General features: G+C 38.4%; 1 protein-coding gene across 1 annotated transcript; it reads left to right on the top strand.

Annotated features, from left to right (window-relative positions):
• The first annotated feature begins 14,662 nt into the window (after positions 1-14,662).
• LOC104246969 (protein PYRICULARIA ORYZAE RESISTANCE 21-like) lies at positions 14,663-16,468 on the top strand. The gene is made up of 3 exons (XM_009802889.2): positions 14,663-14,933; positions 15,182-15,263; positions 15,453-16,468. Exons 1-3 carry the CDS (start codon positions 14,910-14,912, stop codon positions 16,226-16,228), a joined length of 882 nt encoding a protein of 293 aa, XP_009801191.1. The 5' UTR covers positions 14,663-14,909; the 3' UTR covers positions 16,229-16,468.
• Positions 16,469-16,755: the final 287 nt, after the last annotated feature.

Genomic DNA, 16,755 nt, shown 5'->3' with positions numbered 1-16,755 from the left:
TTGTATTGGTAATAAGAAAAGATTCCAAGAGTTGTAATTTTAAACCCATATCAAAACTGTTTAACTTTTGATACCTTTCCATTTCCAACCACATACCAAAAAGACCTTTCGATCAATCTTAGAAAAATGCTGAGTCAAGCAAATGAAGATGGTTCATAACACTCTGGTACAAACAAGAAAAGAAAGTAAAAATGAGAGAGTCTTATAGGTGAAAACCCACACGGGCACCATAAGACGACGGAAGTTGAGAGAAAGTAAAATGAGAGAGTCTTATTGGTGAAAACCTTCGCAGGCACCATAAGGCGAAAAGGAAGTAAGAAATGAACAAATGAGGAAGGTTTGTCGGTGAAAACTCTTTGAGATATTGCAAGTCAAACAGGTCTGTAAAATGAAAAACGAAGTTGGGTTATGGAAATTTTGGGGAAAACAAAATGAAACAATTGAAAGGAGATTGATTAAAAGACTGGGTTGATTAATCCAAATTGCATACCATGACCATTGGCGCCAGTGACTCCAATCAGATAAGTCCTTTATTCCTTCTCAAACAATCATCCGAATTTGGATTTTTCTTTTCATTCTAGATTGTCGAAATCATCATGTTTTCGTCACTAATAATCTTACTCTTCTAAAGCTTTTGAGATGAGTTTTGTTCCAAACAAATAAGAAAGAATGTCAAGGTATACTACCAAGATTCAAGGTTGCATAGGACAAAAATACGGCCATGATGGGCATAAGGTAATAAAAATAATAAGATATGGGTGTAAGAAAGATCGAAAGCGGATCAGCAATGTCAGGAGAACATATGATTACGGTTAAAAGGGTTTGAAGGAAAACATACAGATGGGGATCCTATAGTTAAGGATCAATTACAAGGACAAACAGTCTTTTCAACCATTCCAACAAAACAAGACAGAGAAGCCCCACCGTCGGCAACAATGCCCCAGTTAACCATCCTGTTTTAAAACTAACAAAGTTTTCTTTGATTAAAAAAATAGGGGCAAAAACAACATTGGTGTCAGGAAAAACCCAATGAAGAATTGAAGAAGAAATCAGGCATCCACCTGGAGAATGAGGATGAAAAATTTAAGAAGAAAATCAGGCGTCCACCTGGAGAATGAGGATGAAGAGATAAAGAAGAAATCAGGCGTCCACCTGGAGAATGAGGATGAAAAAATTTAAGAAGAAAATCAGGCGTCCACCTGGAGAATGAGGATGAAGAGATAAAGAAGAAATCAGGCGTCCACCTGGAGAATGAGGATGAAGAAGTTAAGAAGAAGTCAGGCGTCCACCTAGATAATGAGGATGAAAAAATTTAAGAAGAAAATCAGGCGTCCACCTGGAGAATGAGGATGAAGAGATAAAGAAGAAATCAGGCGTCCACCTGGAGAATGAGGATGAAGAAGTTAAGAAGAAGTCAGGCGTCCACCTAGATAATGAGGATGAAGAGATAAAGAAGAAATCAGACGTCCACCTGGAGAGTGAGGATGAAGAAGTTAAGAAGAAGTCAGGCGTCCACCTGGAGAATGAGGATGAAGAGATAAAGAAGAAATCAGGCGTCCACCTGGAGAATGAGGATGAAGAGGTAAAGAAGAAATCAGGCGTCCACCTGGAGAATGAGGATGAAAAAATTTAAGAAGAAAATCAGGCGTCCACCTGGAGAATGAGGATGAAGAGATAAAGAAGAAATCAGGCGTCCACCTGGAGAATGAGGATGAAGAAGTTAAGAAGAAGTCAGGCGTCCACCTGGAGAATGAAGATGAAGAGATAAAGAAGAAATCAGGCGTCCACCTAGACAATGAGGATGAAGAAGTTAAGAAGAAGTCAGGCGTCCACCTGGAGAATGAGGATGAAGAGATAAAGAAGAAATCAGGCGTCCACTTGGAGAATGAGGATAAAGAGGTAAAGAAGAAATCAGGCGTCCACCTGGAGAATGAGGATGAAAAAATTTAAGAAGAAAATCAGGCGTCCACGTGGAGAATGAGGATGAAGAGATAAAGAAGAAATTAGGCGTCCACCTGGAGAATGAGGATGAAGAAGTTAAGAAGAAGTCAGGCGTCCACCTGGAGAATGAGGATGAAAAATTTAAGAAAAAAATCAGGCGTCCACCTGGAGAATGAGGATGAAGAAGTTAAGAAGAAGTCAGGCGTCCACCTGGAGAATGAGGATGAAGAGATAAAGAAGAAATCATGCGTCCACCTGGAGAATGAGGATGAAGAGGTAAAGAAGAAATCAGGCATCCACCTGGAGAATGAGGATGAAGAATTTAAGAAGAAGTCAGGCGTCCACCTGGAGAATGAGGATGAAGAATTGAAGCAACAGAAGTCAGGCGCCCACCTGGAGAACAAGGGAATATAATTGAAGCATTGAAATCAAAAGCCCGCTCATATGAGAAAGGAGCACACTTAGAGTCAATAAAGCAGAGGAGTCCAACAAAGTCCCCAGCAGGAAACGACAAGAGTCCCAAACAGAGAAAGAAAATACGGGACACAATGAAAGGTAATGCGGAATAAGCCAAATGCCCAAGAGTCACCAAGATATCAAGACAACAAGAAACGCAAGGGCATGATCTAGATAAGATTTTATAATTCATGTACCATAGTCTAGTTTAGCTTTTTGTATTACCTTTGAAGCAAGGTGTAATAAGGAGGTCAGCAAGCAGTAAAAGCAGCACGAAACAGCAGTAACATCACAGTCCCATGGTAGTCCCAGCTACCCAAAACTTCCCGAACTACATTGACCTGATTCCTTTATAGCCAAGGATATGTAGGAAACCTTTGAAGCAGAGGTTCGGTCAAATCTTTCAAAAAATGCTTCCCACGGAGTATTTGAACGGGCAAAAATCGTTCGTATCCGCTCACTTTATCTTTGCACGAAAACTCTTCGAGTTTCCGCGCAAAGAGGGGCAGCTGTGAGCACGTGATTTTTGCCTCACGAAAACTACTCCAAAATAAATCAAAAATAAAATTAATTTCTTTTAGTGTGCAATTTTAGAATTTGTGTTGCGTTTATTAATTGTTTGTGTTTTGTCCGTAAATTTTAAACGTTGTTATAATTAAACGAAAATAAAAATACATGTTGCATGCATATCTAGGATTTAATTATGCATTTTTTTTAAAAAAAATTAAAAAAATATAATAAAATCAAAAAAATATGCATTTGTTCTAGTTTTAATGTTTCACTGTGTGATTAACGCTTTGTCTATGTGTTAAATAATTGTTAAAAGGTAATTAATAATTTTGTAAGGTTAAAATTGTTTTATAATTTTTATTAGGATTTTTTATAATTAGGGATAAATTTAGGAAATGGAAAATAGGTTGAAAAAAAAATAAAAAAAAAATCGGACCTGGATTAAAATCCAGGCCCAAACCAATTAATCCCCCCCCCCCCACAGCCCAATCCAAACAACCCAGGTCCAGTCCAACTCAAGAATAAATCCAAACGACGATGTTTGGTCACACTTCATCAAGGACCGTTGGATTAAATCAATCCAACGGCTGATACCCCCTACCCTTACCCGAAACCCTCTACCCGACCCATTGCCCCGGTTCAGCCCGACCCCAACGTTAAACCAAACGAGGTCGTTTGGTTAAGTGAGATGATCCTGACCGTGAATCTTACTTGATCGGACGGTCAAGATTGATCCACCCTTCCCCTATATAAAGTCCAGACCCCTACCCCGGCCCCCTAACTGAACACCCCCCCTTCCTCTCATGTTCATCGTCGTCTTCAAACACACCCTAACCCTAGCCGCCCTAACTTCCCCTCGCCTGAAACCCGGCGGCAACAACACCACCGGTCACCACCTTAACACCCCAGACTCCTCACAACTTCCTCTTCACGGATCTAGCATTAGTTTCCTTCGAATCAGGCCCCAACTCTTCGAATCTTAAATTGAAGGTTGGCCTGAAAACCTTATCTTCTCCGATGGCCTCCAAAATAACACCACAGCTTCCCCTAGATACCCTCATCACGGATCTGTTAGTTGCATGGCTCGAATCCTACTGGAACTGCTCGAATCTTCATTTGAAGATTCGAGTGAAACCTGACCCTATCCCAACCTACCTCAAACTAACACCAAATGACCCCTAGGCCTCCCTCACCCTTGTGTCATCTTTGGTTCCCTTCGAATCTGCCCAGAAGTGTTCGGATTTAAGATCCAAAAATCTAAAACCCTAAAAATTTTCCAATCTTGGAATTTTTCCGATTCGAGTGAAGGATTGAGGTCTAAGAGACTTTAATCGAGGTATTCTCAACTGAGAATACTTCGAATAAAGTCTGTTCAGCCTCAAAAATGTCTGAATCCAAGTTGAGCCTGTGTCTGAATAAATTTGAAGATTCAGAGGTATTTTTCTATTTCTTTCGTATTCTACGTGTATTTTATGTTTGTTTCATTAGTCTGTGTAATTTTTCATATTTTTCTAGTCAATTCTGTGATTCTGTCTCATACCCGTCTATATGATCAAAATATGAAACTGTTTCTGTTGGTTGTGATTATTTACAATGTGAGTAATCGACTCGATTAAATTCGTCGATTAGTTATATTATGAATTCTCGTTTATGATATTACTGATTGAAACAATCTGTTTCTATTTTTATAGACTGTTTGTTGACAGATGTTGTAGATAATCATTTTAATTAATACTCGTCAGTTAAATCATCCTGGTTTATATGAATCTGTCAAAATAAGTGTTGTGTATATGTTATTGTCTGAACATTAAGTTTCAGGGCATTGTCAATATATTGACAATGCTCCTGTGTTTGTTTGATTTAGTTCAAAGTTGAAGTTTAGTATAATTTGTTATGTTGAATTCAGTATAATTTGTTGTAATATTAGGTTTAAATTCAATTTCACAAGTGTTGATTAGATACCATTGTGTTAGAAAAGTACATTCTCAGTTAAGATTCAGTCCAGAACTTAAGAGAATTGGTATTAGCTGTTTTAAATCAGGTTGATAATTAGGTTTGAACAGATTTTTAAATATGTTTTGTAATAAATTCTGATTTTGTATTAATGGGTAGTAATAACAGTAGGATTTCAGGGCATTTCTGGGAATGAAACAGTAAAAAACAGTGTTAGTGCTAGTGTGCTGGAAGTGGAATGTTAGTGGCTGTTAATCTAATAGGATAATAGGAAACCAAAGGAAGTGGAGGGGCTGAAAATAAAATAAAAGTATCTTTAGTGCTGTTTGAATAAGAAAAAAGCAGTTCAGTGGCAGAGTTTAAGGGAAAATCTGCCTTAGATAACAAAAGGGGGGTCCAGGCAGCACTTAAAAAAGAAAGGGGCAGACCTGTATAAATACAGGAAGCAGGACAGATTTTAAGGGAGATTTTGAGAGAGATTAGAAGACTGATTTTGAAACTCAGATTTTGAAGAGAAAGAATACACATAGAGTGAGATAAAAAGAAAGAGAATTAAGCAGAAAATCAGAAATAGAAATCTGAAGAGGAGGAAGAAACAGAAAAAAAAAAAAAAAGAGAGAACACACACACACACACACAATCTGAAACAGACGTAGAAGAAGAAAAGAAAAATCAAAGCATATTTTTCTTAAATCTGTCCGGGTCTGTTTTATTGGTATTGTTTGGTTCAAATCTAAATTTTTTCTCAAATTTCTGTCACTGTTCATCTGGGTTAACGGGTCTTGTTCAGACTTGCTGTGTTGTTGGTATATTCTGCCGGTGTTTGTTGCTGCTATTACTGCTGAAATTTACTCCTTCTACCTTTATTTCCAGATACATGTCTTTTAAAATCATGTGGTGAAAAGCTCCAACATGATGAATAGATGAAGTTTGAGAATTATAATTTTGTCTTCCACTTGTTTAAATTCGGTAATTCAAACTTCTGTTTTGTTTCGTGTGGGTTAATATGACAATGTGCTTGATACGATAATTATTAGCTAATTATTACCTTTTGAAGTTTGTATAAATGTTGTAACAAAGTTATTTATTTCGAATTTTCATTCAGTATAAGTTGTATTTGAATCATCAAAATAGGGAACATGGCAGAAAACTGGCCATTAATTGCATCTCTTAAAATTGCTAGTATAGACTAGTGTGGAAATTTCAAGACAACAATATTATTAGTCTATGTTGTTAAACATCTGATTTTTAAGGCTAAGATAGTAATGATTGTATCTTGTTCATATTTAGCATAATAATGGTCATGTTCATAATCAATAGCCGAAAGATGCATCGATAAAATCTGTTATATTCACGATATTGGCATATGGTGAATGGTGTAGGGGTATATTCAGGTTATATGTGATATTGTCTTATTAAGTCAACGATTTTTTTAATGTTTGCCAAATAACTCGTATAGGTTGAGAATAAAAATCGGTTTGATTAAGTATATCTCGAATTCAATCAATAGCAATTAATCAAAAAATAATTAGGCCTATCAGATTAAGAACAAACAATGTAGAAAGAGATTAGATTTATAATGTGTAACAAGTTTAAGAATGTAAATAATAACATTCGTTGCAAATGGAATAATGAGAATTCTTCGAAAATATCATTTCCTTTCAAGAATTGAATTTTTTTTAGTTTCATACGCTATTCACATTTTAGTACACATATGTTGTATTTACTAAAAAATAGTGTTAATCATATGTTTATTCTTTTCTTTAAATTTGAATAGTCTGGAGGAATATAATTCATACGCGAAAAATATAATCAACGGTTAACATTTAACAAATTGTGAATTCTTTTCAAAGAATTTAAGGGCATCTCAAAAAAATGTGAATCTCTCATGATTTTCACATAAAAATGTATGGATATAATTTGTGGAAAATCCATAATATTATTAAGAATATTTTGCGTGATTAGAGATGCGTTCGCGTAACCTGATTATATTTTTAAAAGCAAATTCGGATTACGCGTTCGCGCAACTTCGAGTGAATATTTAATAAAAGGAATTTCTCCGAGGATGTTAAAATAATTTTATATAACCCGAGATGTGCAGTTCACTGTTTAAATATAAGGGTGATGATGTTCCTAATTTTATTTTAAATCTCGAACATGTGATTTTTAATAAAAAATATAATATGGTCAATCTTATTGTGTACACGTATGCGTGACACGATTCTTTATATCTATAAAAACGTATAAGGCGAATATACGTACGCGTGATTCGTTTCAAATAATCTTTAATTTGAAAACAATCTAAACGACAGCGGTAATAAAATCATGCAATAAAAACGTATTTAGTAAAATCTAGATAATTAAGCCAAGAATAGAAACAGTTGAGCGACCGTGCTAGAACCACAGAATTCGAAAATGCCTAACACCTTCTTCCGGATTAACAAAATTCCTTACTCAGGATTTCTGGTTCGCAGAATAACAAACAGAGTCATATTCTCCTCGATTCAGGGATTAAAACCGATGACTTGGGACGCCTTAAAATTCCTAGGTGGCGACTCTGAAACAAATAAACAAATCCCGTTTCGACTGTCCTTCAATTGGAGAAAACTCCCTACGCGCCCCGCGGGCGCGGTAAAAAGGAGGTGCGACAGTGGGCCAGTAATATCCTGCCCGAATGAGGCATCTGACGAGGGCTCAGTTGCGTGTATGGGCACCACAGTGTCCCTTGTGTAATTTTTCGAGCACGTTCCTTGTTTGAATCGACCCTAGGCATTTTGCTAAGGGCCCCCCGAACGTTCTCTTATACAGGTCGTGATTTATGAGGTTGTACCTGGCTGCCTACATTCGAAGCTTTTTGGCTTCTTTTTTGTCTTGTGGGAGTGCTCCCTCCTGCAAATATGTCACGATGCGGTTGCGCCAGTCCTAAGTCAAATTTATGGAATGTACTTCAAGTTGGTCTATTGACGAGTGGAGGAGGGTGACCACGTTTTCTTTAGTGATATTTTTTGTGGCTACTGCTAGTTTAGTGAGGCCATCCGCCTCGATGTTTTGAGCTCGAGGTATTTGGTTAAGTCAGCATTCGTCGAATTCTAGCAGTAGTTTGTGAATTTCTGCCTGGTACTTTTGCAGCCTTTGCTCTTTGATTTGGAAAGTTCTTATAACTTGGTTGACGACGAGCTATAAGTCGCATTTGAGGATGACTTGTTGTGCTCCATATTTGAGAGCTAGCTTTAACCCTGCAATCACGGACTCGTTGTTAGTCATATCGGGCCACCGTATGAATTAGCGGATAACTTCCTTATTGGGACCTCGAGTACGAGTCCCAGTCCAGATGCCGACGCATTGGATGCGCCATCGATGTAAAGTACCTGGAGGTCGGGTTGCCCAGGGGAGGCGTGAGAAGCTTCCCGCTCGACCTCGGGCATTATTCTGGCATTGAAATCGGCGGCGAAGTCGGCGAGTACCTGCAATTTTATCGTTGTTCATGGCTGATATGTTATATCATGCTCGCTTAGTTCTATGGCCCACTTGGCCAGTCTTCCCGATAATTCGGGTTTATGTAGGATGATTCGTAGAGGGAAGGTTGTTACCGCTGATATGGGGTGGCATTGAAAATAGGGTCTAAGCTTTCGTGAAGCTATAACCAATGCTAAGGCCAATTTCTCGAGGTGGGGATACCTCATTTCGGCATCGACCAGGGTTTTGCTAATATAATAAATTGGGGATTACGTACCTTTATTCTCGTGGACCAACACTGCACTTATTGCGACTTCTGAGACGTCCAGATATACTAGGAGGCATTCGTCGGGCTCTTCTTTGGCAAGTAATGGTGGCGAGGACATGTATGCTTTTAGTTCTCTCAGGGCATCGATGCATTTTGAGTTCCACTAGAGCCCGTTGTCTTTTTTCAGCATATTGAATAACTTGTGGCATCTGTCGGATGATCGCAAAATGAATCTTGACAGGGCGGCTATACGGCCAGTCAGTTTTTGCACCTGTTTCTTGCTGGTCAACACCTCGGGTATCCTTTTGATCGCTTTGATTTGATCTGGATTGACCTCGAAGCCTTTCTGTGATAACAAAAAGCAGAGGAATTTGCCCGAGGTTACACCAAAGGCATATTTTTTGGGGTTTAGTTTTATGTCGTACCGTCTCAATATACCGAAGGCTTCTTTCAGGTGATCGATGTGGTCTTCTTTCCTTTTTGATTTAACCACGTCGATATAAACTTCCATTGTTTTGCCGAGTTGATTTTTTAACATCTTGGTGACCAACCTTTTATACGTTTCCCCCACATTCTTCAACCTGAACAGCATGACTTTATAGCAGTACGTTCCCTGATGAGTGATGAAAGTAGTTTTTTTTGTCCTTCTCTTCCATGAGGATTTAGTTGTAACCCAAGTAGGCGTCTAAGAAGCTCAGCAATTTGTGTCCTATTGTTGCGTCGATGAGTTTGTCGATGTGCAGCAATGGAAAGGAGTCTTTTGGGCATGCCCTATTTATGTCTGTGAAATCTATGCACATCCTCCATTTCCTGTTTTTCTTTTTTACCATGACCACATTGGCGACCCATTGGGGGTATTTTGATTCTCGGATAGAACTGTTGGCGAGGAGCTTCTCCACTTCATCACTTACAACCTCATTGATTGCGGCATTGAAATTCTTTCTTATTTGTTGTACTGGTGGATAGAGCGGGTCGATGTTCAACTTATGTGTGGCCACGTCTTTCGGGATACTCAGCATATCTGCATGGGAGAAAGCAAATAGATCAGCGTTGTCAATTAAAAATTTGTGAATTTTACTTGGTTCTGAGAGCTTATGTTTGATGTAAGCCTTTTTGCTGCTATCGATGTTGTTTAGTTGGACAGGATCGAGATCTTCTACCATTGATTCAGCCACTTCTACGATGTTGGGGTCCTTGATGACGTCTGTTTGTACGTCGAGTCTGGTCCCCGATTGTGGTAATTGCTATGCCTTTGCGTCTGTTTCCTTCGTTTGTTGGGTGTACGTGCAATCTCGGGCGATACGATAGTATTCTTGGGCGGTGCGTTGTTCACGCCGGATACAAAATATTCACCGTGGAGTTAGGAACTAGACTACTTGATAGAGGCTTGACGGTATGGCCCTCACGGCGTGTATCCACGACCGCCCTACGATAGTGTTGTAAGTTATGTCTTGGTTTATCACATGGAATGGTGTTTCTAGGGTGATGCCCCCGTCCAGAATCGGTAGCGTTATCTCCATGGAGGTTTGCTCAACTGCATTATAAAAACTTGTTAGTGTTACGCAACGCAGTACTATCTTGTCCTCGAGTCTCATTTCTGCGAGGACTCGAGGGTGGATAATACATGCGTTGCTTCCGTCGTCTACCATTATTCTTCTTACATCAGTGTTTGAAATATGCAAAGTAATAACAAGAGCATCGAAATGAGGGAAAGTCAAACCGTCGGTATCTGACTTATCGAAAATGATACTGTCTTCGAGGTCGTCGTATCGTTCGTGGGCGATTGACCATTTCAGTTTATGCGTAGTGGTGAACTTCACATGGCTTATTTTTGCTTCATCGCCTCCACCGATGATCATTTGGATGGTACGAGCGGGAGAGGGTGGCTTTGGAGGTCCCTGGTGTTGTTCGCGTCTGCGGGCAAAGTTGGCTTGTCCACGATCACTTATCAGTTCTCTTAGGTGCCCTTGGTTTAACATTCTTACTACCTCTTACCGCAGACCTATGCAGTCCTTAGTTTTGTGACCCCGCTCTTGGTGAAATGCATAGAGGACGTTCGACTTTTGAGTATTTGGGTCGGACTTCATCTTTTGTGGTCATTTCACCTTCATGCCGAGCTTCTCTAGTGCGTACACTATTTCTGAAGGGGAAACACAAAAATTGTGAGCGGATAAGAGTGGAGGCATACCTCTTTCGTTTTGTTGAGTCCTTATGTGTGGCATGGGCAGCCCTTCTGTGTGTCGAGGAGGTGGTGGGACAATTGTTCTGACATAGTGCTAATGTCTTTCTCGGCTAAGATCGGGGCCCAACTGATCCCTTCGACTGTCGTTACGATGATATTTCCTTGATTTTGCTTGAACTGACGTCAGTCGTTGGGTCAGACAGTTAAGGTCGTCCTCGTCGGCTCTCACTTCGGCGCAATAGACATTGTGGATTTCTTCCCAAGTGGTGGAAGGGTACTTCATGAGCCTGCTTAATAGTTTTCCGGTTGCTCTCGACCCGTTCCTGCTCAACCCATTCTACAAGGCCGTTACCGCCATTGCTTCTGATACATTTGGTAGGGTCATTCTCACCCTGTTGAACCGGGCGAGGAAGTCCCTGGGTCCCTCGCCAGGCGATTGCTTTACGGCGAATATGATATTCACTATGGCTTTCGCCTTTTTAGCCCTTGCATGGGCAGTGATAAACTTGTTGGCCATTTCCTCGAACGTTGTTATTGACCGCACCGGTAGTTATGAATACGAGGTTAGGGCCCCCCTGTTAGGGTTTCACCGAACTTTTTCAGTAGCACCGATGGTACTTGCTCAATCGAAAGATCGTTACCCTTCACCGTTGTAGTGTAGTGGACGATATGATCTTCTGAGTCTGTAGTACGATCGTATATCTTCAGGTACGATGGCATTTTGAAGGTTTTAGGGATGGCGTGTGGAGCCGCTTTTTCGTTGTACGGTTGTTCGACGAATCGACCAACGTCTCGTTTTGGTAGTAACTTCGGGGCGCCTGGTATCTTATCGACCCTTTCTTGGTGTTCTTTCATATGGTTGTCGAGCGCCTTATTTTCGTTTTCCATTTCTTTCATTTTCTTTAGAATGGCTGCGAGCACATCATTACCTGCATCAACAGTTGGGTAAATTTTACCTGTTTGAGGAAGTGGCTGCTCGCCAGTAGTTGTTACGATATCTGCTTGCACAGTGTTTCCGTTCTCCCTCCGAGTAGGTATGTCGAGGATATTGTTTAGAGTGCTTGTCAGCCACTCTTCTAGTAGTTTCTTCACTGCTGGTGGTGCTTCTTCAGCTGTGGATGTGGAGGCTCCCTTTCGCGCGAAACCGTCATGCTTTCGTGAGGGGGAGGTAAAATGCTTCGACTGGGCGTAGCGTTTGGTATCACATTCTCATCGTCTCCCATGCCATCTTCGCTGATGGTGTTCAAAATGTTGGTAATGACTCTTGCTATCGCTTTCGGTCTCGCATTTCCTTTTCCTGCCATCGTTAGTTTGTGCAAACATGGAAGAGATGACTTTTTTATGATCTAGAAAGAATTATAGTTTCAACTAAAACCTTCCCACAGACGGCGCCAAATTGTTTGAGCAAATAATTGTTAAACCAATTAATATTAAGTTAATAGTGTGAATCTCAGTTAAACTTAATAAATCCTAGACCAAATAAAACAAAACTCTTGTATAACGAGTAGAGTTTAGGAGCATTAAATAGCGATCTTAATATGCTACGATTGACAAAATATACAATATCATAAATGTATAATAAATGTGAGAAATAACAAGGGTTATAGTGTAAGGGAATTGTCACCCAATGATTTGTGTTATTGGGTGTTTCCTTTCTCTGATGACGTGGAAAGGTGAGCCGTCAATATGAGCATGGGGTCTTGAGATTTATGGATAAATATTGAACAACATGTGCTTGGATAAAATGGGTAAGACGACACTTTTGTATATTCTTTTCTCCACTTTACAATATCTCTCAGTTCTCCAAAAAGTCCGCCTTTTTGTTCTTTATCTCTTCCTATTTATAAGGGATATTCCCCCAAAACCCTAAAAAGCACAGCATAGAGAATATCCAAAGGAATATTCTTCATGTTCGTTTCTGAACCTAAATTACCGTTACTGTCCTATCTTAGTTGCCCGCTTCTAGCGCCAGCCTTTATGAGGACGACCTTCAGTCGTTGTGTCGTGGTTGACCCCGTCTTTTGTCTTGCTAATCCGTTGTCGTGGTTACCAAATTTGGACTTATACAATAGTGTCCTTAACTTCATGAATGATGCATAAATATTACGGACAAAATGTCCTTATTATTTACACAACACTCATGAAGTTAAGGACACCATGTCCTTAATATTTACACAACACTCATGAAGAAAGGGTAAAAATATTTTTTCATATTAATTTTAATAGAGTAGTGACTATTTTTGCTCAGCATTAAAAATATTGGATAAAAATTAAATACCGCATTAAAAAGTGGCTATCTCACACCATTTTTATTACCCCTGAAGGGTAGAGAGGCTGTTTCCAAAAAACCATCGGCTTAAGAAGACGAAAAGAGGAAATATATCAATACCATCAATAAAAATCATAGAAAAAAATAACAGCATCATAAGAACCAGGAAATAGCCCTTTGAAAAAAAATGATTTATTTGTAATTTATATAGCGGTTCAATCATTTTCGTCAGGTTTCTGCTTAATACTTACCACAAAATATACATTATTACTTTTATAAGTGATATTATTGTGTATTAAATAATACATACGCATTCCTTTACTTTGTTTACGCATATAGAACTTAAAACTCTTTAAAAACAAATGTTTTCGCATCTTTTTATTTAACGCTTACAAATGTCCTTAACAAATTGTACCAGATACAATGGCGGATCTAGAATATAGTATATGGGTTTCAGGGAATTTAGTAATTTTTGAATAGACTCTATATTTTAATTAAAAATTCACTAAATATTTATAAATATTTAACTATAAATTTAATTATTATTGTATATTAATTTAAGATTACAACATGAATCATACGTTTCAAAAGAACTTTTCTTTTTGGAATGAGACTACCATGTGGAGGGAATTGAAGCCTTTAAATGAACTAGTACTGGGATTCTGTTATCTGTGCAAAAGCGACAGATGTGATTGTTATTAAATTCATCTTAATAAATTCATGGTATTGGAGAAGAAAATAAAGGAATAAAACTAATCTTATTTTAGTTCAAGTTATAAATGATGTGAGAGAGAAGTGAGAAAAGAATGAAAATTCAAGTTAAGCACTCAAGAAAATTAAATGGTCATAAATTTCATCTTAATAGAAAACCCAATTTTACTCACCTTGATGATAAAATTAATCTTGACAGTTTTACTTTGTATTCCTATAAGAAGCTATTTTCACGAATTGAACCTGCGATCTTCTAGCGATTACCTACACGACAACTACACTTTTATAGTTGCGCCAAAATACTTCTTTTAAGATTGTGTTTATTATAAGGTAATTTTCCGTTTTATTTTATACGAGTATTTTATCACGTAGATTTTTTTTAAAATTGTAATATTACAAGGAAATAACTTTTTTTATGTGAAAAGTATCCCAATTTTAAAGCATTAGAAGGCACTTGAGAATTGACCACACGCAAATCTCAAGAAACCACGAATATAGGGTTAGTTAGCAGCATGTGGGGTGCATATTCCATTATTTCACTAACCAAACTAAAGCTTTCTTTTCCATAGTCTCTACCTTTCTAGTACTAGTACTATTTACTATTCCTATTAAAAAAAAGTTATTGCTTATAGACAAAGGGAAGTAGAAATGTGACTATCAAAGCAATATCACATGCAATTAATGGAGGGTGAGCAATTAATATGAGAGATCCGAGTTCAAATTTCAGCCGAGATAAAAAAAATAAAAAAAAAATTAGGTGATCTTTTTCTTATTTACCTAAGTTTTGATGGCAAAATAATTAAAGTATTCAGAGTTGATTGCCTACATCACACCTTTTTATGAGCTAACTAGTCGTAAATGCGCGATATCCTACCATTACAAACAACATAAATAGTGAGCTATTTATTCAAGGCTTACTCCTACATACCCCACCACCAATAGAGGCAGCCAATATTGATGATCTCGTGAATTTTAACTTTATACTTTCTCTATCGTAAGCCATCTCTACATCATTCATATTCATACTATAAAACTAAACCCTTTTCTTTCTCTTTCTTCCCCTCCCATTTTCCCCCACCTATAGAGTAGTTATCACCAAGAAATTCATTTTTATGTGAATTCTGATCTATCATCACTTTCAAGAGAGTCTTAGTTCTCAAACCATGGGTGGTGACAACACTGAGAAGGTATGTTTGCTCTCAATCTCCTATAATGTTTCCTCCTCCGTCGAAAATTATACTGTACAGATAAAATAAATTACCAAATCGCCTTTATAGAAAGGAAGATTTGTGCAGTAATTAACAAAGATAGTTCAAAATTGTATTAGGTAACATGTTTGAATTTCAAGCATGATATTTTTGCATTTATTATGTCACTGTATAATTTTTAATAGTATATTTCTTGACCAATAACTTACAATTCTTTTGTTAAATAGACCACTATAATGGTGCTAAAGGTTGATCTTCAATGCACAAGCTGCTACAAGAAGGTCAAGAAAGTTCTCTGCAAATTCCCTCGTGAGTCTCTTTTTGCAACTCTAAATTTAGAGCAAAATTTTCCTTTGAAATTTCAGTTTTTCATTTTTATATTTCAATGAATAATGAGGATACTGCTATTAAGGACAAGAATATGTATGGATGAGAACTGAGTTGTTTTTTTCTCTTTTATCCTTTTTGGTGTGTGGTATTAAATATTTTGGAAAAAAGAAATTCGAGATCAGGTGTATGATGAGAAGGCCAATACTATCACCATTACTGTATTGTGTTGCAATCCTGAAAAAATTCGTGACAAATTGTGTTGCAAAGGAGGGGGAGTGATCAAGAGTATCGAGATCAAAGAGCCTTCAAAGCCTAAGGCTCCTGAAAAGCCCAAGGAGCCCGCAAAACCTAAAGAACCGGAGAAACCTAAAGTGCCCGAGAAGCCCAAAGTGCCTGAGAAGCCTAAAGAACCAGAAAAGCCCAAGCAGCCGGAGAAACCCAAAGAGCCCGAGAAGCCTAAGGAGCCTGAGAAGCCAAAAGAACCGGAAAAACCAAAGGAACCTACGAAACCCAAGGAACCCGAGAAGCCCAAAGAGCCTGAAAAGCCCAAGGAACCCGAGAAGCCCAAACAACCTGAAAAGCCCAAAGAACCTGAGAAGCCCAAGGAAGCTCCTAAACCCGCACCGGTAGCTCCACCACCACAACCACCACCACCGTATGCTCCAGAGCCAGTGATAGTGATGCCAGTACAAGGATACCCGCAACAACCGCCTTCAGGATATGGTGGTTGTGGGCAATGTTACGAATGCTATCATGGAGGCCCATGTTATCATTGGTACGGAAGACCAGTACAACCCGCCCCTCCACCGGGCCCATGCTACCATACGAATTCGTATGGTTACGGGCCCGGGCCTGTTCCGTATGGACTCCCAAAAGGCTGTTATGTAAGCAAATGCAATGAATACTTCAGTGAAGAGAATGCAGCTGGATGCTCAATTATGTAATCAGTGGGCCGTTGTCTGGGCCCATGCCACCTTTTAATTGGGTTCTTCTTGAAGTTTCCAGAACTAAAGTTTGGAATCCTTTTGCATGTTGTTATCATATCAGAGATACAAAAACAATGCATAAGGCTTACTTTTAATAGAAAAATTTACAGAGAAAATAATTTGGTGACCAGATGATTGGTTACCTGCCTTGTTATATAATTCGTTAAATATTTTATAATAAAATCTCTTTGGTTTTCATTCTGTTTTCATGATACAAGAGATTATTCTTTTTTCCAATTTTATTTTTTGGTGTAACAATTTAAATCTATTATTTCTTTTATCATCCACCACTTTGTGCTCCATGCAAGCTTAAATATAATATTGAATTTCTTTTTTATGGTCTCGAGTAGATGGATCCCACTTATGTAGCCTTCTTGGTATGTAGTTGTTGTTGTTGGTTTCGAGCAGATGGTGAGTCGCTCGAGGCTTAAACATGTTAAAATGGCAATCTCTAAGAGTATTTAATTAAATATAACGTTAATTAA

Source organism: Nicotiana sylvestris, chromosome 5 (assembly GCF_000393655.2).
Source record: "Nicotiana sylvestris chromosome 5, ASM39365v2, whole genome shotgun sequence".
NCBI classification, from domain to species: Eukaryota; Viridiplantae; Streptophyta; class Magnoliopsida; order Solanales; family Solanaceae; genus Nicotiana; species Nicotiana sylvestris.
Note: the sequence above shows the minus strand (reverse complement) of the source record. Positions and strands in the feature narration are given on the sequence as shown.